At 35.4% G+C, this 23,992-nt stretch overlaps 1 protein-coding gene and 1 long non-coding RNA gene across 2 annotated transcripts in view; one reads left to right on the forward strand and one right to left on the reverse strand.

Annotated features, from left to right (window-relative positions):
- USP32 (ubiquitin specific peptidase 32) overlaps window positions 1-23,992 on the forward strand; it is a 248,995-nt gene that overhangs the window by 65,560 nt on the left and 159,443 nt on the right. Inside the window, exon 2 of the mRNA XM_049637818.1 lies at window positions 4,543-4,670. Coding sequence (XP_049493775.1) covers window positions 4,543-4,670 — 128 coding nt within the window. The remainder of the gene's footprint in view (window positions 1-4,542; window positions 4,671-23,992) is intronic.
- Window positions 1-23,992, reverse strand: part of LOC125927467 (uncharacterized) — a 129,801-nt gene that overhangs the window by 13,020 nt on the left and 92,789 nt on the right. The gene's annotated exons all lie outside the window — the stretch shown is intronic.

A 23,992-nucleotide genomic window follows, 5' to 3' on the forward strand; every position in this document is an offset into this window, starting at 1 on the left:
TATATGGTCTATTCTGGAGAACGTTCCATGTGGACTGGAGAAGAATGTATATTCTGCTGCTTTAGGATGAAATGTTCTGAATATATCTGTTAAGTCCATCTGGTCCAGTATGTCATTCAAAGCCATTGTTTCCTTATTGATTTTTTGACTAGATGATCTGTCCATTGCTGGAAATGGGGTGTTGAAGTCTACTATTATGGTGTTACTATCAATGAGTTTCTTTATGTTTATGATTAATTGATTTATATATTTGGGTGCTTTCACATTTGGCGCATAAATTTTTACAATTGTTAGGTCTTCTTGTTGGACAGATCCCTTGATTATGGTATAATGTCCTTCTGCATCTTGATACAGTATTTTAAAGTCTAGATTGTCTGATATAAGTATGGCTACTCCGGCTTTCTCTTGTTGACCATTAGCATGATAGATGGTTTTCCATCCCCTTATTTTCAATCTGAAGGTGTCTTTAGGTCTAAAATGGGTCTCTTGTAAACAGCATATAAATGGATCTTGTTTTCTTATCCATTCTGTTACCCTATGTCTTTTGATTAGAGCATTGAGTCCACTGATGTTTAGAGTGAGTACTGAAAGATACGAATTTATTGCCATTATGATGCTTGTAGAGTTGGGAGTTTCTGGTGATGTTCTCTGGTCCTTTCTAACCTTTGTTGCTTTTGGTATTTATCTATCTATCTGTCTGTCTGTCTATCTATCTATCTATATATCTTCTCTACCCTCAGAGAGTCCCCCTTAAAATTTCTTGCAGGGCTGATTTAGTGGTCACACACTCCTTTAATTTTTGTGTGTCTGGGAAACTTTTTATTTCTCCTTCTATTTTGAATGACAGGCTTGCTAGATAAAGAATTCTTGGCCGCATATTTTTCTGATTTAGCACACTGAATATATCCTGCCACTCCTTTCTGGCCTGCCAAGTTTCTGTGGATAGGTCTGCTGCAAACCTGATCTGTCTTCCCTTGTATGTTAGGGACTTTTTTTCCCTTGCTGCTTTCATGATTCTCTCCTTGCCTGAGTATTTTGTGAATTTGACTATGATATGCCTTGATTTTCAGTTTTTGTTGAATCGAATGGGGGTCCTCTGTGCTTCCTTGATTTTGATGTCTGTGTCTTTCCCCAGGCTAGGAAAGTTTTCTGCTATGATTTGCTCACATAAACCTTCTACTCCTATTTGTCTCTTTTCCTTTTCTGGGACCCCTATGATTCTGATGTTGTTCCTTTTTAGTGAGTCACTGATTTCTCTAATTCTTAAATTGTGCTCTTTTGCCTTAATCTCCCTCTTTTTTTCTGTTTCATTATTCTCTATAAGTTTGTCCTCTATATCACTGATCTCTGTTCTGCCTCATCCATCCTTGCCGCCGCTGCATCCATCCATGATTGCAGCTCAGTTATAGCATTTTTAATTTCATTCTGGTTATGTTTTACTTCTTTTTCCTGCAGAAAGGGATTCTAATCTATTTTTGACTCCAGCTAGTATTCTTATTATTGTGATTTTAAATTCTGGTTCAGACATCTTGCTTTTATCTGTGTTGGTTAAATGCCTGGCTGTCGTTTCTTTGTGCTCTTTCTTTTGGGGTGAATTCCTTCGTTTTGTCATTTTGAAGGGAGAAAAGGAATTAATGAGGTAGAAAAATTGAAATAAAGGAAATTAAAATTAAAAATTAAAAATACACACAGACACAAAAATCAAATAGATGATGCTAGATCCTAGGTGTGTTTTGGTCTGGGTGTTGAAAGTGGTTTGACAGATTAGAGAAAAAAAGGTGGGGGTGGGGGGAGAAAAAAAAAGAAATCGTTTGAGAATTTGAAAAAATGAATACACTGAAGTGGACTAAAATGAGATGATGATGGTAAAATAGAATTTGAAAAAATATACACAAAAATAAAGAATATAGTAGAAAAAAATTAAAGAAAAATATTTTTAGTAAAGTATTTTTCTTTAAATTTTTTCTTCAATTTTAATTTTTTCTTTAATTAATTTCTTTAATTTTCTTTATGATCTTACATTCCCTTTCTGCATGGAAATGCCACCTTACAAGTTTCCCTGACTAGAATACTGAGTAGTATTCTAGATAGCTTCTCACTCAGGCTTCAAGTTCTACTGACTTCCTTGTACACATTTCCCAGATTTAGCTTCTCCTTTTCTTGTATTAGCAGTCTACTTTTTGCCTCTTTACACTACTAGCAGAATAAACTGTCTGAATTGTACCTATGTCCTGTTTCTTATCTGCCAGGAGTTTGTATCTGAATTGAATGTGACCATATCCCTTCCTTATTATGACAGAGCAAAATTTTTATGCCTTGGTCAAATGACCGCCTATGTAGGTCTATCATTTACTGCCCCTGCCTTGTTTATTTTGTTCTAGTAACATAGAATTCTCCATACATTCCATACATCATTGTACTTTGAAACAAACTATTATCTCTGCCTGATATGCCTTTGTTCCTTTGGCTTTGGTTAGCCTTTAAATTTTTATGTAATCATTCTCTCTGTCCAGTCTTCTTTTCCTCCAGCTTGGGCTAAAGCTACCATTTCTCTGCCTCCATTATGATCCTTGAACTGACTGTGTAATATTAAAGGGTATTTTTCTTGTCCTTGTAGACAGATATTGTTCTATTCAGTGAAAAAAGTCTGCAATCCCTAAAATAAAGTAATGACTCTAATTTTTTTGATAGTGGGGGCCTAAAAATGTTAGGTTGTTAGGGGTGCCTGGGTGGCTCAGTTGGTTAAGCATCCAACTCTTGATTTCTGCCCAGGTCATAATCTCACAGTTCATGAGCTTTAGCCCCACATCGAGCTCTGTGCCGACAGGGTGGAGCCTGCTTGGGATTCTGTCTGTCTGTCTCTGTCCCTCCCCTGCTCTCTCTCTCTCTGAAAAATAAACATTTTTTTAAAAAAATGAAAGAAAATAAAATGTTAGTTTGTTAAAATAATTCTTTATAGAAGATTACTTTCTTTATAAATGATGACAAAATTTAAGCTAAACTTGGGATCTGTCCTTCACATGGATAGATAAGTGCTGAAGAAGTACAGATAATATAATTTTTATCCAAAGGAAATGAATGCATTGTTGCTGAAAACATATTAATTGCAGAATCTAATGCCATTTAGATTATCAGCTAATTTGAAATACTTGTTACCTCTTCCTTGCCCCTGCCTAAAATTTGTATGTTTACTATTCTGTTGTTGGAAAGTAGTGGGTCAACAATTTTCCCATTTATTTTCTTCGTTAGATTGGAAAGTATTGGAATTATGACAAAATATCTTTGGCTTTGTCATACTTATCTGGAAAGAGATATGTATTCCTTATTTTTATTAGGAATAATATTTTGTAATATTTTATTAGGAATAATATTTTATTAGGAGTAATATTTATATTTTTTAGGGCCAGTTTTTATTTGGAATTTGGTTGGAAAAATGTAAAGATTTCTTTAATTTGATTTAAAAACAATTGTATAGTTGACATACAATATTATATTAGTTTCAGGTATATAACATAGTGATTCAATGTTTATATACATAATGAAGGGTGCCTGGGTGGCTCAGTTGGTTAAGTGTCCAACTTCAGCTCAGATCATGATCCACGGTTCGTGGGTCCCAGCCCGTGTTGGGCCCTATGCTGACAGCTCAGAACCTGGAGCCTGCTTCGCATTCCGTATCTCCCTCACTGCCCCTACTCTACTTGGGCTCTGTCTCTCTCAAAAATAAATAAACATTAAAAAAATTGAAAAAACTATATATATATATATACATAATGAAATGGTTGTCACCTGTCACCATACTAAGTTAATACACTATTATTGACTATATTCCCAATGCTGTACTTTACATCCCTGTAACTTATTTATTTTATAACTGGGAGTTTGTACCTCTTTATCTCCTTCACCTATGTTGTCCATCACCTCATCCCTTCTTTCTTCTCAGGCTATCACCAGTTTTTTCTCTGTATTTATGAGTCTGTTTCTGTTTTTTTAGATTCCACATATAAGTGAAATCATACAGGATTTGTCTTTCCCTGTCAGACTTATTTCACTTAGGATAATACTGTCTGAGTCCATTCATGTTGTTGCCAGTGGCAGGATTTCATTTTTTTTTATGGCTGAGTAATATTCCACATTATATATCTAGATATATCTATACCGTATCTTCTTATCCATTTATCAGTTCGTGGACACTTAGGGTTGCTTCCATAATTTGGCTATTGTAAATAATGCTGCAGTGAACATAGGGGCACATCTGTCTTTTCAAATTAGTGTTTTTGTTTTCTTTGGATAAATGCTCAGAAGGGGGGGTGGGGGCAAATACGCAGAAGCGGACTGCTGAATTGTGTTATTTCTATTTTTAATTTTTTGAGGAACCTCTATACTGTTTTCCATTGTGGCTGCATCAGTTTACCTTCCCACCAACAATGCACAAGGATTCCCTTTTTTCCACATCCTTGCCAACACTTATTTTGAAAAAACGAAGATTTTGAAAGACTTTGTTTTTCTTCTGGTTTCTTACCCTCTTCAATTTCTGGATTACAGTTACCGACGTAGAGCTGAAACGACTGAAAGATGCCTTCAAGAGGACCTGTGGACTCTCATACTATATGGGCCAACACTGCTTCATCAGGGAGGTGCTTGGGGATGGAGTGCCTCCAAAAGTTGCTGAGGTAATCTTTATATTCTAGGTTTTCCTTTGAGATAGTTACCCACCAGCCTGAGTTCCTGAGGAGCCTTCTGGCCTTAACATGTATAATCTTCCTCACAGTTATTTTTCTTGCCAAGTAGGTAAACAGGTATTTTATTTTATTTTTATTTTATTTTATTTTATTTTATTTTATTTTATTTTATTTTATTTATTTTATTTATTTTATTTTATATTTTATTTTTTTATATTTCATTTCATTATTTCATTTTTTATTATTTAAATTCAAGTTAGTTAACATACAGTGTAGTCTTGGTTTTGGGAGTGGAACCCAATGATTCATCTCTTACATATGACACCCAGTACTCATTCCTAAAAGTGCCATCCTTAATGACCATCACTCCTTTAACCCATCCCCCCACGCACCTCCCCTCCAGCAACACTCAGTTCTCTGTATTTAAGAGTCTCTCAAAGGTTTACCTCCCTTTATCTTAAAGCAAGTCTTATTTTAGATGTCAGTATGATTGTGTTTTTAGAGGCCATAGGGGAGTAACACAGATCTGCAGTTGTACTTTTATATTTTTGAGTTTTAATAGCCACTGATTATAATCATGGGACCATTTGTATGACTGGCTTCTTATTCTTATAAACTTTGTTACTCTGACATAAATTTTATGTTGGGAATATGTTTTATACATTTTGTGTTAAAGAAAACCTTTCCATTTTAGTAAAGCCTAATTAAGTTAATTGTATAAAATTAAGTGTTGGGGCACCTGGGTGGTTCAGTTGGTTGAGCGTCCAAATTCGGCTCAGGTCATGATCTCACAGTCTGTGGGTTCGAGCCCCGTGTTGGGCTCTGTGCTCAGAGCCTGGAGCCTGCTTCGGATTCTGTGTCTCTCTCCTTCTGCCCCTCTCCCACTTGTGCTTTGTCTCTCTCTCTCTCAAAAGTAAGTAAACAGTAGGAAAAAAAAAATTAAAATTAAGTGTTATAAATGAAATGCTAGCTCACTGGAACCTGTAAAGGCTTATTTAATTTCTACCAAAAATTTTACATAGAGGTAAAGTGTGCTAAGTTTATATAAATATACTCTTTCTAAAAATAGTTAATTATTTTATAGCTATAGACACAGATATGCACTATGTTATTCTGAATATGAAATGACAATAAAACACTGAAACTGTTAATAAAACACTGAAAATTATAGGAATTTTAGGTTTGGTATATTATAAAGAACCATAATTCACCATTCTTAATTAATGACAGTTTCTGTTTCTAACCTGTGTTGTGTGCTTTTGAACCTGAGGTTTACATAATATGGGGTTTGCATTTTTAATTTTTATCTTTTTTTGGATCAGGATATATGTTGCATTAATTCTCTTAAATGTATTCTTGTGTAAAATTATGTATTCTGCCATTGTTTCAGAATTATGATAGAGTTAACTTTTTTCTTAATACTACTTATTGAGCTTTCTGTTTCAGCATGAGTATTAACCATTTTAACAATATTTAAATCTTTTGACTTATGAAATTAGGAAGTTTTTACATTTGGTTTTTAATTTTTTTCATGTTTTGTAGTTTTCATTGCAGAAATCAGATGTCTGTCAACTGAACAAAATGTTGTAAATCCATACAGTGAAATATTATTTGTTAATAAAAAGGAATGAAGTTTTCTGATATGTGCATGGATGAACCCGTAAAACATGCTAAGTCAGGGAAGCCAAACACAAAGACACAATTTTTTAAATTCCATTTGTATGAAATGGTGGGAATAGCCAACTCTATGGAAACAGAAAACAGATCAGTTAAAATTTTAGCTGTTTCTTTTTCTTACTCTCTTTTAGTAGCACCTGCATCTTCCTCCCATGCTCTGCTATTGGACAGGCAATTCATGCATCCTATGTTTTGGAGGAATCTGTTCTTCCTGGGATGTCAGGCTACTTGGTTGCCTCTGACAGGCTCAAGAAATGTTGTATGATAGTTTATCTGGCTTTTTCTGTTTTTTAGGTTAGGAGTAACTCTCTTTCAGACTTTGTACATATAAGGTGGAAGTGGAACTCCTTGCAACATCATTTTTATGTAAATATTCCATAAATTTCATTCCACCCAAAACTATTTCAGGGATCTTGCCTCTGTCCTTTGGACTCTGTTGAGAGTCATCACTGGCTACAATAATTAAGGTAGTTATTTTACAAGAATGATCTTAATTTTAAATTGTAAACAATTTGTAAACAATGATAGTTTCAGGTTTCAGTTTCATTGTAGTTAATGCCTTTTGGTGTAAACTCTAGCACTGTATTAAACACATATAAATTCTATAAATGCTTTTAGTGATGATGTTAGTTTTTTTTGCCCTAATTTACTGACATAGGCTTATTTTAAGTGAGGACAGGTACTATTAGCATGTGTATATTGATTAGTATGTATAGTATATTGTGTATGTTGTAAAGTATGATAAGGAACTAAGTACTTTATCTTTGATTAGTCTCTGGTATTTTCTCAGAAAATGAAGTCTTTATAATAGTTTCTCACACTGTAATCTCAAAAGGATGAGTGAACCCCAAAAAGCTCAGAAAGAACTTAAAAAAGCTGAGTTCTGGAATAGTTTTAACATTTATATAAAATGAGCTTGTGTTTTTTTTCAGCCATCTCTCTGAGATAGGTGTGTTAGTAGATAGATTTCATCAGCTTTTGTGTGTTTGGGAAAGGGAGAGAATTTATTAGTATAATTCATATTTGCAGAGTAATTTATTGAAGGAGAAATGGCACATTTTAAATAAAATGGATGTGAATTTCCCATTCAAAATTCAAGTTTTGAAGCTTGGATTTAGTCTTAGTAGGTAGACTCAGAATGGAGGATCTGTATTCTACAGCTGCAGAGAAATAAGTTAAATGATAGGATTTATAAATGAAGTGATGTCCTTTGTGAGATCTTTCTTACAATCCTATGGAGAAGTTTGGCCTTAAATTTGGGTGAAGAGGGTACTCTTGGTGAGATTCTGAAGTTAATGTTTTGAGGCACAACAGCATTATTTTAATGTCAGTATCTCTATAAGAAAAGCCCCAGGAACCATTTAAGCTGCTAATTGTGGGTGGGGAGAGAAGTTCATTTCCTAGTTAATCAGTGTTTTTCTTTAAAGGAAATGTAATAACATATTTTTTGAGAGCAAGGGGAGGTTTTTTTTTTTTCTCTTTCTTTTTAATTTTTTTTTTGAGAGAGAGTGAGCTTCTGTGTGCGACAAGGGAGAGGCAGAGGGAGAGGGAGAGACTGTTAAGCAGGCTCCACACCTAGGGTAGAGTCGGGAGCATGCAATACAGCTTGATCTCATGACCCTGAGATCATGACCTAAGCTGAAATCAAGAGTCAATCAAGAGTCAAAGCTTAACTGATTAAGCCACCTAGGCACCCCAAGGGGAGATATTTTTAGAATCTTAGTGCAAAAGGACGTTAAACTTAAAAAGACAATAACTTTAGTCCTTAATATGTTAATTAAGGAGCCAAGGTAAGTTTCTAAGTTATTTTCTAGAAGAGAGAAGCTGTATATTTTTAGAGCAAAAGAGATTTATTTAGAACTGAATTCCCATTTTTTTTACCTTCTCTGAAGACTTGCTATGATGAATTTCAAGACATTTTGGATTAAGAGTAAGAACTCATGACAGTTTACAATTTTTAGAATTTAAGCTTTGATTTCATTCGTCTCTTGTTTCTAGGATAGATTAGTGTAATTAAATATTTTGATGCAATTCTGACCTTGCTAATAGTAGTAACCACATATTATTTGAATAGAATATTAAATGAATAAAATTTGAGGGGATTGAGAAAACAAAGTAAAAATGAAGTACATGGTAAGTAAATGAAAGATGTATAATACTTGAATTTGGCCTTTTTGGAAGCAAAGCCACTAGTTCTTAATAAACCAGTGCTTATATTTTCTTTAGGGAATCACCCATCCCCCAACTCCTATTCTCCCAAAGAAATTCTAATAACAAAATATTTCCATGTAGTATTAATTTGTAATCATTTCCTATTGTTTTCACATTCACTTAAAAGTAGTTCTCACCATTTTAATGAATTTAAAGAGTTTCCAGTTAAAAGAAATCATTAATGAGTAGCTCGTTAAGGAGTACCTACTCATTAATGATTTCTTTTAACTGGAAACTCTTAAATTTCTATTTTAGGATTGATTTCAACTCTGGATGACTGGTTAGTAGAGTAATACCATTCCACCTTTCTCCTTATAGCTCCCTTCGACAGCTTTAGCCTACATTGTTTTACTCTGATTCCTTATAGGTATTAAAGCCTGCCTCTATCTACTATGTAGCACAACATTTTATGAAATAATGGCTTGTTCGCTAATTATTCATTTAAATCTTGTCTCTCAACTAAGTTATGATTCTTGATGGGCAGACTTTATGGCTTTTAAAAAATACATCCCAGAGTGCTGTGCATAGTGTAAACTTAATGAGTATTTGATTTGTTAATGATTTTTAAAAAATATTTATGTTATTCTGCAAAATCTTATTACAACAATGACTAGGAAACCAATATTTGTGAAGTCAGCTTTGCTAACTTTTGCAGTCTTTGAACATTTAACCTTTTCCAGATGAGAGGAAAATACACATTTTAAGTGAAAGCAATCTTAGAGCCTGGTGTATTTTCAGACACAGTGGTCAACATGTGAAAACAGTTGATCAGTAGGATATTTTTCCGTTAGAGGTGGTAAGTTTATACTGAAGTATTCATATTGGGACTAGGGACATGTATTTACTAGATAGTCTAGGTTTAGGGGGACTGACCACAGAATTATGATTAGTGTTTTCTTGTTTTGATATTAGTTGATCTGTATTTTTATTATATCCCTTTATGTTGGATTTTCTTAAATGATGAAAACAACTTCCTTGACAACTCAAAGTTATTGTCAGCATTTGATGCTACTCATCATTGACTGTTGTAATATACTGAAATAACTAATGTATTTATATCCACCAGAGAAGAATAGCTAATGTTTTCATTTGTTATGGTAAATTCTGATCTTGATATTATAGCTGACAGGAGAACACTAAGCAGGATTCTGGTTTAAAATCTTTCTGTGTAGCTAGAATCTGTAAAACGTTTACTAGAGTTTAACTGCATCACTTTTTGTTCACAGTGTAATTATGCTGGTTCTTAAATTTCATTGTTTTTCAAGATTTCAATATTTCTGGACAGAAAAGATTCCAAGGATTCTGTTAGATGAAAATATTGACAGAATATTTCACTCTCTTGTAAACATACATATGGACTTTAAAAAAATGTGCATTATTGTCTTTTTGGTTCTTAACTGCCAAATTTTATCTAGAGTGATTTTTTAAAAAATGTTTATTTATTTTTGAGAGAGAGAGAGACAGAGAGGCAGAGACAGATAGGCAGACAGCTGGGGAGGGGCAGAGAGAGAGGGAGACAGAATCCCAAGCAGGCTTCTTGTTGTCAGCATGGGGCTCCAACTCATCAACCACGAGGTCATGACCTGAGCCAAAATCAAGAGTCAGATGCTTAACCTACTGAACCACCCAGACACCCCTATCTTAGAGTGGTTTTTTTTTTTTTTTTTTTTAATGTTTTTATTTATTTTTGAGACAGAGAGAGACAGAGCATGAACGGGGGAGGGTCACAGAGAGGGAGACACAGAATCTGAAACAGGCTCCAGGCTCTGAGCTGTCAGCACAGAGCCCAACGCGGGGCTCGAACTCACGGACTGTGAGATCATGACCTGAGCCAAAGTCCGACACTCAACCGACCAAGCCACCCAGGCGCCCCTCTAGAGTGGTTTTTAAACAGCTTCATAAACTTTTGAAAAACAGAGTTTAAAGTAGGGGAGCTGATATGTCATTGAGCATAATGGAACTAGTGAACTTCTTATCTAAAATATTACATCAAGTACATTACACAAATTATGAATTTCTAAGTGGTATTACAGCTGTCATTGAAATTATTTATATTGATACTGAAAAGTACTCTTAGAGAAATTAACTTATGCATAATCATTTACTTGAATTGGTTTATTAACTGAGCTACTGACATGACTGGTGTAGGAGATGACAAAAATAATTAATATCCTGTTTAAGTCGGTCTTGATCAACACATCTCTCCAATAGCATGTTCCTTAATTGGTATTATAGGGTAAAGTAAGGTAGATTTAATTTATAACCATGTTCAAAACTGCTACAATTTAGCTGGTGAGATTTAGCTAAGTTTGACTATAGAAACATAAAATTCATATAAAAATTCTAAATGATAGGGAAAGCAACTAATATTGCTAAACTTGGGTGAATGTAGAGGGCAGACATCTGAATTCTTACCTTTTCCCCTTTCTCCCCATGCCCATAGGTGGAATAAACATAACTTTCTTTTATTGAGTACCTACCTAATAAATTTGTTTGTCACAGAAATGGAACTATTTTGTTTGCCTTGCGTATGGTAGTTACTATCTTTTGAGTCTGTCATCTTTGACTAGTGTGAGTTATTACATTCAGTATTTAGATTAAATTGTAGGGAAAAGAGTTATAAATACAGTTGGACTTTTATATTTATTTTTGTCATTAAGTGATAAATGTGAGAATCCTTTCTTAATGTACTTTTAAATGTAATACCTTGATACTTTTTCTGAGTAGCTGCTTGAGAATATGAAGAGGAAAAAATTTGTGTTTTGAGTCATTTATACTTAGAGCTTTAGGATTCATGTTTTCCTATCCTCTTCTTAAAGTTATAAGAATATCCTGCAGCACCTTTCTAAGAATCTGAGATATTACCCAAGTAATATGCTATTATGAAAAATGACAGACTTTAAAAAATTGTTAGCTTTGTAATGGTTAACATTGCAGATTATATACATTATAATTTAAAATAAAAATTTATAAGCAATGCACATGTATAAGCAATATAACTACATATATTGTAGCTTCAAATATTATGTAAAATATAATAAAAGTTAGGATTTTTGGATTAATTTTGTAGTTAAGGGACATTTTAGCCAATTTTAGGATTTTCAAGGATATATTCTCAGAAATAAATGGCATAAGAAACAGTGTATCCTCCTATGTGTATGCAAACTAGTATAGGAGGGCAAATTATTGAAAAATGTTTTTATATTTAGCTAGAAAGGAAGTCTTTACTATAATTCATCCTTTTTTTTATAGTATTTTTCTTTAGTAGGAATCTTTCATTTATACACATTATTTAAACTAGATATTTATTGTAAAATGCCTGTGATTTTTTGTGAATGCATAAAAGTTCTTTGAACTTTGGACAGCATGTAATAAATGGGTTACAGTACATACAGTAAAAATTATTGCTTTATTTTCTTCCCATATTAACTTTTCTCAATAATACACATTTAAAAATTATTCTATGGGAGGGGCACCTGGGTGGCTCAGTCAGTTGAGCATCTGACTCTTGATTTCGGCTCAGGTCATGATCCCAAGCTCATGGGATTAAGCCCCATGTTGGGCTCCAAGCTGAGCATGGAGCCTGCTGTGGATTCTCCCTCTCACTCTCTCTGTCTCTCTGTCTCTGTCTCTCCCCCACTACTCCTCCATCCCTGGGTTGTGTGTGATCTCTCTCTCTCTTAAAAAAGGGGGGGGTGTGCTTGGAACATTCGACTTTGGCTCAGGTCATGATTTCATGGTTCGTGTCAAGCTCTGTGCTGACAGCTCAGAGCCTGGAGCCTGCTTCAGATTCTCTCATCTCTCACTCTCTTTGTTCCTCTCCTACTCATACTTTGTCTCTCTCTCAAAAAATAAACATTAAAAAATTAAAAAAAAAATTAATCCACAGGATTAAGTTATTTATTTAGTAATCTCTATACCCAGTGTGCAGCTTGAATTTATCAACGCTGAGATCAAGAGTCTCATACTCCAACTGAGCCAGACAGGTGCCTTTTTTGTTTGTTTGTTTTACATTTTTTTCATTTCCGTGGGAGTAAGTTTTAAAGAAACGTAGTCCTGTATTTTTAGCTGCTAAAGTTAGATCATTGAAATTTTTAATTCTTACTTTTTTTCCAGAGGTGATTAATAAAATATATTTCTTCATTGTGCAGTTTTTCTGTGACATTCTTCCTTTTAAAATAAGCGGGGGTGCCTGGGTGGTTTAGTCAGTTAAGCCTCTGACTCTTGATCTCGGCTCAGGTCATGAGCTCACAGTTCCTGAGATTGAGCCCCTTGTTGGGTTCTGCTGTGACAGTGTGGAGCCTGCTTGGGATTCTTTCTCTTCCTCTCTCTCTGCCCCTCCTTTCCTCCCCTCACCCCAAATAAATAAGTAGACTTAAAAAAACACAGAAGCATATTAAAAATATCTGTTCTAGACATCATAAATATAGTAAGATGTTTTCACAATGAGGATTTTCTTTTTACTACTTTGTAAAATTATATTTGATGACTTGGCAATAAAATGGAAGATCAATTGATACATGCAAAAATATGAATGAATCTCAAAATCATTGTGTTAAGTGAAAGAACCCAAATAAAAATAGAACACATGCTTATTATTTCATTCATATAAAATTCTAGAAATTGCAAAGTTATCCTGAAAGGAAGCTTACTGGGTGTTGTTGGTACAGGGGGAAGAAGAGGGAGAGATAGATTACATGCAGACATTAGGACACTTTTGAAGTGATAAAAATGTTATGTTCTCAGTTGTATGACATGGCATCACAAAACTGGTTAGTTTGTATACTTTAAATACGTGCAGTTTGAAAACTGGGACTAGGGCTGCCTTGGTGGGCCAGTCAGTTAAGTGTCCGACTTTGGCTCAGGTCATGATCTTGCGGTCCGTGAGTTCGAGCCCTTCGGTGTTGACAGCTCAGAGCCTGGAGCTTGCTTTGGATTCTGTGTCTCCCTCTCTTTCTGCCCCTCCCCCGCTCATGCTCTAGCTCTCTCAAAAATAAATAAACATTTAAAAAAATAAAAAAAATTAAATGGAACTAATAAAAAATATATGCAGTTTATTATACTTCAGTTATCCCTCAAAAACTTTGTAAAATATTTAATTGGATGTACATTTTGTGTTTTTCAGGAAGAACACTTATACTACTTGGAAAAGTGAGCCTGAAATATAAAAATTGACTATTGATAAAATGTATCATTTCCTTTTCAGTCTTTGTTAAATATTTGGGCTTTAGTTCTAACTTTATTAATTTACTTCAGGGTCTTTTCCTAGTCATTTAAGTTCTGAGGCAAAAGAACCTCCAAACTTTTGATCAGAATTGTTGTCAGAATTAGGTATATGACCAGCTTGATTGTAATTAGAGAAGTTAGAAGTGCCATTAAATTTATGATGTTTTAGTGGCCTTTGAAATCAGTCTGGAATGGAGGGGAAAGGATGTAGGCTAGATTAGGCTGGGAAAGTTGGGGCAGTGAAAAGGAAGGAATTCTCAATGATAAATTTGGAATTCTGCCTTTTCTCTCCTGATCTGAAGGTATGGATTAAATTGCACTTTGAGAAACTTGAAGTTAAAGCAAGGAAATTCCAGAATGAGATCATTAAAAATAGAAGATCCAGGATAATCAGTTTCCAAGAAAAGTATGCATAATAAAGTAGGACAAGGAGCCAGTTGTGAGGGCAAGGATCCAGTTTTCGGGTTATGGATTAAAGTGTGAAAACAGCAAAGAAAAAAAGCTAGCCAGGGATTCTCCACGGGCAGAATTCAGAACACTGACTGATTCCAAGGAGAGCAGTTTTGACTTGAAACCTAGTGGTTGAACCTGAACCTGTAATAGGCTTTCAAAGCACCTGTGGGTATAAGGAGACTTCAGCTTTTTCATTGAGGTGGGAATAGATCAACTATGAAAAGAGACAAATATTTGCTTTAAGGATGTTAGTGAATGGAAGGGGAGTTACAACCCAGAACTTCAAAGAAATTATTTAATTATTTTAAACCACTGCCAAGCTAATTGAGAAGGTATACCAATAATTTACTTCACTGATGTCTGGTGACACTGTGGTTTTATGCTGTATGACTTGTAATTGTGTCAAGTCATACACAATTAAGTCTTAAGACTTAATTAGACAATTAAGAAGACCTAAGACAAGGTATCTTTAGAGACGAGAAAAGAGGTAGAGACCAAATCTCAGGACTTGCTATTGGGTATGGTGGCAACAGGAAGTTACCTAAGACAAACAGAGCTGGTAATCTGGTTTGTCCAGTTAATTCTAGGATTAGTTTATTGGTCAGACAGGCAGTCTGTCAGATATAAATAGGTAATGTACAGGCCGCCTGGGTGGCTCAGTCGGTTGAGTGTCCGACTTTGGCTCAGGTCATGATCTCACAGCTGGTGGGTTCGAGCCTCATGTTGGGCTGTGTGCTGACAGCTCAGAGCCTGGAGCTGCTTTGGATTCTGTCGTTCCCACTCCCTGCCCCTCCCCCATTTGCACTCTTATCTCAAAAATAAATCATAAAACATTTAAAAAATTTTTAAAAATAGGTAATATACAGAGGTATCCTGGATACTTTGTTTAGGCAAGGCTCCTTTTCTTTTGGCTTGAGGAAGGGAGGGAAGTAATATGGAGTACTCTATTCTCTGAATTTAAGAAGAGTATTAGAACTTATTTTTGGACTCTTGTGTTACACAAACATTTTATGATATGGACTTGTGCTTAACATCTAATAGTCAATGGTTCTGCAGGATAGATACCTGACACAGGCCTATGAAGCTCTACGATAATTTTTATGTGAAAAAAAAATATGGATTGTAGGGCAGATATAATAAAACAATATTTAAGAATATGGAGCAAATAGCATTATTTCATTTTTTCTAAAAATAGTATTTAACATTTTCCCTTTAACAAATTTAACAATTTGTTCTTTAACAATAAAGTAATTTGAGAGGGTCATAATCTATATAAATAAAATTTGGTAAGTCTTTTTGGGGAAATGGGACTTAAATTATAGATTATTCTGTCCTATGCGCATGAATTTTCCTTTAGTGATCCTCTGGTGGAACCTCAAAGAGATAGGCATCAGGGTGGCTCAGCTGGTTAAACATCTGACTTCAGCTCAGGTCACGATCTCATGGTTCATGAGTTCCTGCCCCGCATTGGGCTCTGTGCTGACAGTTTAGATAGAGCCTGGAGCCTTTTTCAGATTCTGTTGTCTCCCTCTCTCTCTGTCTCTCCCCTGCTAGTACTCTCTCTCTCTCTCTCTCTCTCTCTCTCTCTCTCTCTTAAAAATAAATAAAGCCTTGGGAATGCAAGCTGGTGCAGCCACTCTGAAAAACAGTATGGAGGTTCCTCAAAAAACTAAAAATAGAACTACCCTATGATCCAACAATTGCACTACTAGGCATTTATCCACGGGATACAGATGTGCTGTTTTGAAGGGACAAATGCACCCCCATGTTTATAGCAGCACTATCAACAATAGCCAAAGTATGGAAAGAGCCCAAATGTCCATCGATGGATGAATGGATAAAGAAAATGTGGTATATATATACATACATACATATATATGTATGTATGTGTATACATACGTGTATATATACACATACATACATACAATGGAGTATTACTCAGCAATCAAAAAGAATGAAATCTTGCCATTTGCAACTACGTGGATGGACCTGGAGGGTATTATGCTAAGTGAAATTAGTCAGAGAAAGACAAAAATCATATGACTTCACTCATATGAGGACTTTAAGAGACAAAACAGATGAACATAAGGGAAGGGAAACAAAAATAATATAAAAACAGGGAGGGGGACAAAACAGAAGACACTCATAAATATGGAAAACAAACTGAGGATTACTGGAGGGGTTGTGGGGGGGGAAGTGGGCTAAATGGGTTAAGGGGCATTAAGGAATCTACTCCTGAAATCATTGTTGCACTATATGCTAGCTAATTTGGATGTAAATCTAAAAAAATAAAAAATTAAGTTAAAAATAAATAAATAAAGATTTTTTAAAAAATTAAAAAAAATTAATGTGCAAAAACAACCAACTGATAAAAACAAAAACAAACAAAAATAAAACCTTAAAAAGAAAAGGCATTTTACAGCATTTCTCATACTGAGGTCGAAGAATTCCATGTGACCAAAAACATTAAGTCTCAGTAGAATGAGAAAATAAACCTTGTTTCCAATAAGGGCCCCCAAATCAAATTATAAGAGCAGATGATCTGAAATGCAAGTTTTGATTTATGATTGATCACTAATATCATGGAAAAAATTGAGGTTCTGTTACTGAGGAGGAAAGAAAAAACGGATATTGTGTAGACAGCTAACAGTTTCTGCCACAAGCTATATCATACAAGCTGTATTATCATCCAGGGTGAGTAGACACAGGAATTTATTTAAATAGATTGGACAGTCCTGTGGAGGCTAGTCATTCCTATATAGATGAAAATTTTATTTAATAAAATTGCCTTTTGAAAAATATATGCAATGAATGTTTTAGTTATATTATTTAAATTGAATTATAGTGCTCTTATTTTCAATTGCTCTGTATTTCATGTTTTATAATCCTGTGACCTATTATTTATGAATTGATTTAAAAGAAATAGGTAATGTATGCTTGTGGCTCACTATTTAAAACTTACAGAAGTATTAGTGAAAAGTAAACCTCCATTTTATTCCCATTACCTAGAGTTCTTCTCCAGTAGCAGCCAGTTAACCTGCTTTGCAAATCAAGTTTTTCAATTAATTTTTTTATCATAGTGATATATGCACATGGTCAAAGCAGAATCAGAAAGAGCTAGTTAAAAACCAAGAGTCCCCCCACCTACCTCAATCTTGAGGCAACCATTTTCTAGAAATAGCTTCTGGTTTATATATCTACTAACTAGTAGTCTTTACTGCTGTTTCTTAGTTGATTTTAGATTTTACTCTTTGCTTTCCAACTGCAGGAAATATTTAGCTTTCTTATACACTCCCCTCCACATCTTCTCAGTGCAGTATATCACAGTTTTTGGATAAATCAGTATTTGTTTTTTACAGTATTATGAATATATATATATATATATTTAAAATTTTTTTGAACGTTTATTCATTTTTGAGAGACAGAGGCAGAGCATGAGTGGGGGAGGGGCAGAGAGAGAGGGAGACACAGAATCTGAAGCACGATCCAGGCTCTGAGCTGTCAGCACAGAGGGGGCTTGAACTCACGAACCATGAGATCATGACATGAGCTGAAGTTCGACGCTTCACCAACTGAGCCACCCAGGCGCCCCTACAGTATTATGATATATAAATATTTTTTGCAACATGGTATGTTATGATTTAGTTTTCTTTATTTTTTTTTATTTTTTATTTTCCTGGAGTTAACAGTTAAGCTTATTTTTTCATTTGCTTAGTTTTCATATCTGTGGCTAAATCATCCCATAACATTCCACCAGTTTTTTAGTATAATTTTTTGTGAGACAAAAGTTAATTTTTTATACTGGTCTTCCAAATGTACTTTAGCTTAAGTATTTTAGTTGTGATACATACATATGTACTTTGTATATATTTATCTTTCTATTTATCTATCTATATCAGGCTGTCTTTCTATCCTCTAATATTCCATGGACTTTTATGCTTTTTGGCCCTCCGTGTCCCAACTGTGCATAAAATAACTGATGCAAAATTTAATTACTGAGTTTTATTTGCCATTGAAGTAATGTGGGACATCAAGATAAAATACAGGTGGTGAATTGAGGATGAATTTTAATCACATCATTTGCATGTTGTTAAATTACCATTAATAATAACAGTGGGAAAATACTAGATATAAAATCCCATCTGTAGGGCACCTGGGTGGCTCATTCGGTTAAGCATCTGACTCTTGATTTCGGCTCAGGCCATCATCTCACAGTTGTGGGATCCAGCTCTGCACTGTCAGCATGGAGCCTGCTTGGGATTCTTTCTCTCCCTCTCTTGCTCTCTCCTCTTCCCCTGCTCTTGTACAGTGCTTTCTCAAAATAAATAAAATTAAAAAATAAATTTAAAATTCCACCTGTATGAAGCACTTGACCTCAGAGGAAAGGAAAAATCAGGCTTAAGAATTAGGTATTTTTTTGGGGCGCCTGGGTGGCTCAGTCTTGGTTAAGCGGCCGACTTCGACTCAGGTCATGATCTCGTGGTCCGTGAGTTCGAGCCCCGCGTCAGGCTCTGTGCTGACAGCTCGGAGCCTGGAGCCTGTTTCAGATTCTGTGTCTCCCTCTCTCTGACCCTCCCCCGTTCATGCTCTGTGTCTCTCTGTCTCAAAACTAAATAAACGTTAAAAAAAAAAAGAATTAGGTTTTTTTTCTTGTCTAATGTGAAAGAAGCTGAGATACTCTTCAGAATCAAGTTAGTAGCATCTCTAAAAATGTGTTTTCATTTTTTACGGATTCTGGGTAGAGTTTAGCTTTTTTAAGTAGTTTATCATTTTTTAAATTCATGTTTATTTTGAAAGAGAGAGTGTGTGCATGAGTGGAGGAAGGGCAGAGAGAGGGAGAAAGAGAATCCCAAGCAGGCTCTACACTATCAGCACAGAGCCTGATGTGGGGCTCCATCTCACAAGCAATGAGATCATAACCTGAGCTGAAATCAAGAGTCAGATGCTTAACTGACCAAGCCACCCAGGTGCCCCTTAAATAGTGTATACTTTTTTTTTTTTAAATGTTTATTTATTTTTGAGGCAGAGTGAGACAGAGCATGAACGGGGGAGGGGCAGAGAGAGAGGGAGACACAGAATCTGAAGCAGGCTCCAGGCTCTGAGTTGTCAGCACAGAGCCCGATGCGGGGCTCAAACTCACGGACCACGAGATCATGACCTGAGCCAAAGTCAGACACTTAACCAACAGAGCCACCCAGGTGCCCCTAGTGTATACTTTTTAAAACCAGTTTATAGTTGGCATTACTCATAGAAATTAGTAGTAGACAAAATAGTTTGCTTAAGTTATTTTATATATTGGTGGCAACTTTAATAGTATTCTCTGAAGAATAATTGTCTCATTAATTTCCAAATGACAAATTTTCTCATTAATTTCCAAATTTCCAGTGGTGTTTTGAAATTTATATAGAAAACCATATTGGCATACAGTACATACATAAGATTTATTCTGAACTATTTTTCCTATCTTCATTCTTTCTTATTTTTACATTTGACTTCCAAAAATTTTAGATGAGGAGTAAAAAGGCTTATAGGAGCAGTCTTCAGAAAAATGTGTTAAACCAACTTTGCTATGTATAACAGACCTTTGCTTTAAATGAAACATGAGTATTATTTCCTAATAGCTTTTTCTCTAATAGTTTCCTAATTATTGAGATATAATATATGTTATTCGATTCACCCATTGAAAGGATACAATTAATGGCTTTTTAGTTTGTTCACAGAGTTGTGCAACCATCACTCCACAACCAATTTCCTCTCCCTCAAAAGAAACCCTATACCTTTGTCATCCCTATTTTCTCCATACCCTCCTCTACCAGCCCTAGGCTAATATAGTAATTAATGTACTTCCATCTTTATAGATTTATCTTTCAGGGCATTTCATAAAAATGGAATCATATAGGGGCTCCAGAGTGGCTTAGTCAGTTAAGCGTCTGACTCTTGATTTCGGCACAGGTTATGATCTCATGGTTCATGAGATCGAGCCCTGCATCAGGCTCCATGCTGGGCTTGGGCCTGCTTGGGAATATTCTCTCTCTCTCTCTCTCTCTCTCTCTCTCTCTCTCTCACCTTCCTGCCCTCCCTCTCCTTCTCTCTCCCTCCCCTTCTCCCCTGCTCACATGCTGTCTTTCTCAAAATTAATAAACATTTAAAAAAATGGAATAATATAATATATGGTCTTTTGTGGCTTAGATGGCTTCTTTGACTTAGATCTTAAAAACATTATGTTCTGTTGCAGTGTGTATCAGTCCTTCATTCCTTCTTATTGACGAATAACATTCCCTTGTATGGATATATCACATTTTGTTTCTTTGTTCATCTAATGATGGATATTGGCATTATTTATAATTTTTGCTGTTATAAATTGTGATGCAATGAACATTCATGTGCATTTGTGTGGATGTATGTTTTCATTTCTCTTGGGTATATACCTTGGATGGAATTTCTGGATCATACGGTAACTTTGTGTTTGACCTTTTGAGGAACTGCCAGACTATTTTCCAAAGTGGCTGTACTATTTTACATTATCGCCAATGGTGTGTGAGGGTCGCAACTTCTCTACATCCTAGCCAACCTTGTTAGTATCTGTGTTTTGGTTATAGACATCCTAGTGGGTGTGAAGTGGTATCTACAGTATTCTGTTATTAATTTTGTATTAATAAATTTTTATGAAGATTCACTAATGTAGAGATGAAATGCCATTGGATTTAAGTCACAGCATACATTTTCTTGGTTTGTATATTGTAATACTTATTAAATTCATCTTTCTAAGAACATTGTTTTAACACATAAATATGATTTAGATCTGCAGAGGGACCTACCCTTCTCACATGAAAGAAACAGCATCTTGAGTGTCAAGATATATTAAATACATCTTGTGAAGCAGTAGACCTGTTTTGTAACTGGTAGTCAATTTTAATTTGTTTTCTCCATCTAATAAGTAGTTATGATTTGATACTATTTATTTCTGTTCATTAACTTTTTTCAGTAGTTACTGAGTGGAAACTCGGTGGGCACTTTATCAAAAAGGGATGGTTAAAGTTGTGACAAAGTTGAAATATTTCTTTCTCATTTAGAACCACTGGGTTATGAAGGAAGCCATCTGATTAAAATAATACTGAGGTGTTAGTGAGTAATAGAATTGGCTTTCACAAGTTGTCTTTTTTTAAAAAATTTTTTGACGTTTTTATTTTATTTTTGAGAGACAGAATGCAGGTGGAGGAGAGACAGAGACAGAGACAGAGATACGCACAGAATCCGAAGCCGGCTCCAGGCTCTGCGCTGTCAGCACAGAGTCCGACGTGGGGCTTGAACTCACGAACCATGAGGTCATGACCTGAGCTGAAGTCCAATGCTTAACTGACTGAGCCATCCAGGTGCCCCAAAGAGTTGTCATTCTTAAAAAAAAAAAAATTTTTTTAATGTTTATTTTTGAGAGAGAGTGAGACAGAGTGTGAGGAGGGGAGGGGCAGAGAGAGAGAGGGAGACAGAATCTGAAGCAGGCTCCAGGCTCTGAGCTGTCAGCACAGAGACCGACGCAGGGCTTGAACTCGCAAACTGAGATCATGACCTGAGCTGACGTTGGATGCTCAACCAACTGAGCCACTCAGGCGCCCCAGAGTTGTCATTCTTAAAAGAGGAGCTTGTTTTCCCAAATTTCCAATTAGTAGATTTAGCGAGGTGGTATTTTTTGTTGTTGTTACTGTATTTTTCAGTTCTTAAATTTCCATTTGGTTTTTCTTTATATCTTCTGTTTCTGTACTAAGACTTTCTGTCTTTCTGTTCAACAGTGAGTTTACCCTCATTTCTTTGGTCATTTTAATAATGGCTCCCCCAGCGTCTTTGATAAATCTAGTATCTGTCTCATGTAATTGTTGATTGTCTTTTCCTAATTGAATTGAGACTTTCCTGGTCTTTACATGCTATGTAATTCTGGGTTTTATTCCAGACATTTTTAATACAATGCTATGAGATTCTGATCCTCTTTATTTAAAAAAATTTTTTTTGTAACATTTATTTCTTTTTGAGAGAGACGGAGACAGAGTGCAAGCTGGGGTGGGTGGGGGACAGAGGGGCGGTGGCAGAGAAAGAGAGGGAAACACAGAATCCAAAGCAGGCTCCATGCTCTGAGCTGTCAGCACGGGGCCTGATGTGGGACTCAAACTCACGAACTGCAAGATATTACCTGAGCTGAAGTTGGCTGCTTAACCAACTGAGCCACCAGGTGCCCCTGATTCTCTTAAACATCTATGGAGAGGTTGATATATTTGTTGTCTTAGGTTGTTGATCATTGATGTTGATCATTTAGGCTGCAGGTTCCAATCTATCTTTTTTTTTCCATTTTGGTTGATGGTTCAATGTTGAGTTATCAAAGGCCGTGCAGTGTTATTTGGATATGTTTCATGTGTGCACCACCCAGTGGCCAGTCTGGAACCTAGACAGTGATCTGTCCTAAATTTTAGTTCTCAGACTTTGTGGTGATGTTTAGATTCTGATCCATGCATGTGCAGTTAGGAGATGAACCAAGGAGTTCAAAACCAACTCTCCTGAGCTCCTTCCTCCTTTCAGTATGCTTTCTCTTTCCCTGGTGCTGCCGTTTTCAGTTTACCTATCAGAAGGCTGGTGCCACACTTTCCACTACTGTGATTGTGTCCAGAGCCAATCTGTAGGACAACAGAGAGCGGAAAAAAATGGGAGTTTATCCATCCCTCTTGGGACTATAGGTGTTCTGATTGGACAGTGTGTTAGGCTGAATAATGGCCCCCCAGACTCTCCAGGTCCTAATCCTTAGAACCTGCATGTGGCCATGTGTCTGTGGAATTGTGGTAATAAATGCCCATGTTCTAATATGCCAGGTTAGTTACTTACTACTTTCTGAAAATATTTTTATTTAATTAGGAGCATCTTCCTTGACTACTGGAAATAGGTTTATATACTTATGTATTCTTGGTTGTTTAAGTCTCAGTTTGAGATTTTCAACAGATGACTGAAAATTTATTGTGTGGGTGACATTGTTCTGATGATGATATTTAAAATATTTATAACCTGTCCTCCCTTGTTTTATAATGAGTATTCCAGTTGCTGTTGTTAATAAGATAAAATCCAGCTGTTGATACAGTATTTGGCACATTCTTATTCAAGTTATTGAGTTAGGTTTTGTTTTTCCCATTTCTCATAGAGTTATATAGTATTTATGTAATGATTGAGTGGTACAGAGTTTAGGTCAGTATAAGCTACCAAAGGGTGTAGGTAAGGACATGAATTGGCGTGAGTTTGTTGTTTTTTTCAAAGCTGTGTATCGAAAAGTTTTTGGACTGAAAAATAGCCCCTATTTATTTTTTATTGTCTCTTTTTTTTCCTCATAGGGTTAGGATTATTTTTTTCAATAATCCTTGGGAGCCACATTAAGCCCTCACCAGTGTATTTATTTTGAAAGATAATAGGATATTTACTACACTTAAACTCCAAAGAGATACTACCTGAACTGTTTAATTGTCATTAGTCTACTTACTAGGTCATTTGAGAGCATCATGCTGTAATGGCAAAGTTGTTTGTTTCATCCTCATGGATAATTTCAGCCTGAGAACTCAAAACTGGCAATAACATAGTTATATATAATAACAGTTTGCAAATATTATACAAGGTACAAATAAAAGCAACTTGTTTATTTGAAACCAAACCTTTCCCTCAGAGAAACTATGTAACTATGAAGAACTTTGGTTGTTCTTTATTAATACTATATGCTTGTT

The sequence above is a fragment of the Panthera uncia genome, chromosome E1 (genome assembly GCF_023721935.1).
Source record: "Panthera uncia isolate 11264 chromosome E1, Puncia_PCG_1.0, whole genome shotgun sequence".
Lineage (NCBI taxonomy): Eukaryota > Metazoa > Chordata > Mammalia > Carnivora > Felidae > Panthera > Panthera uncia.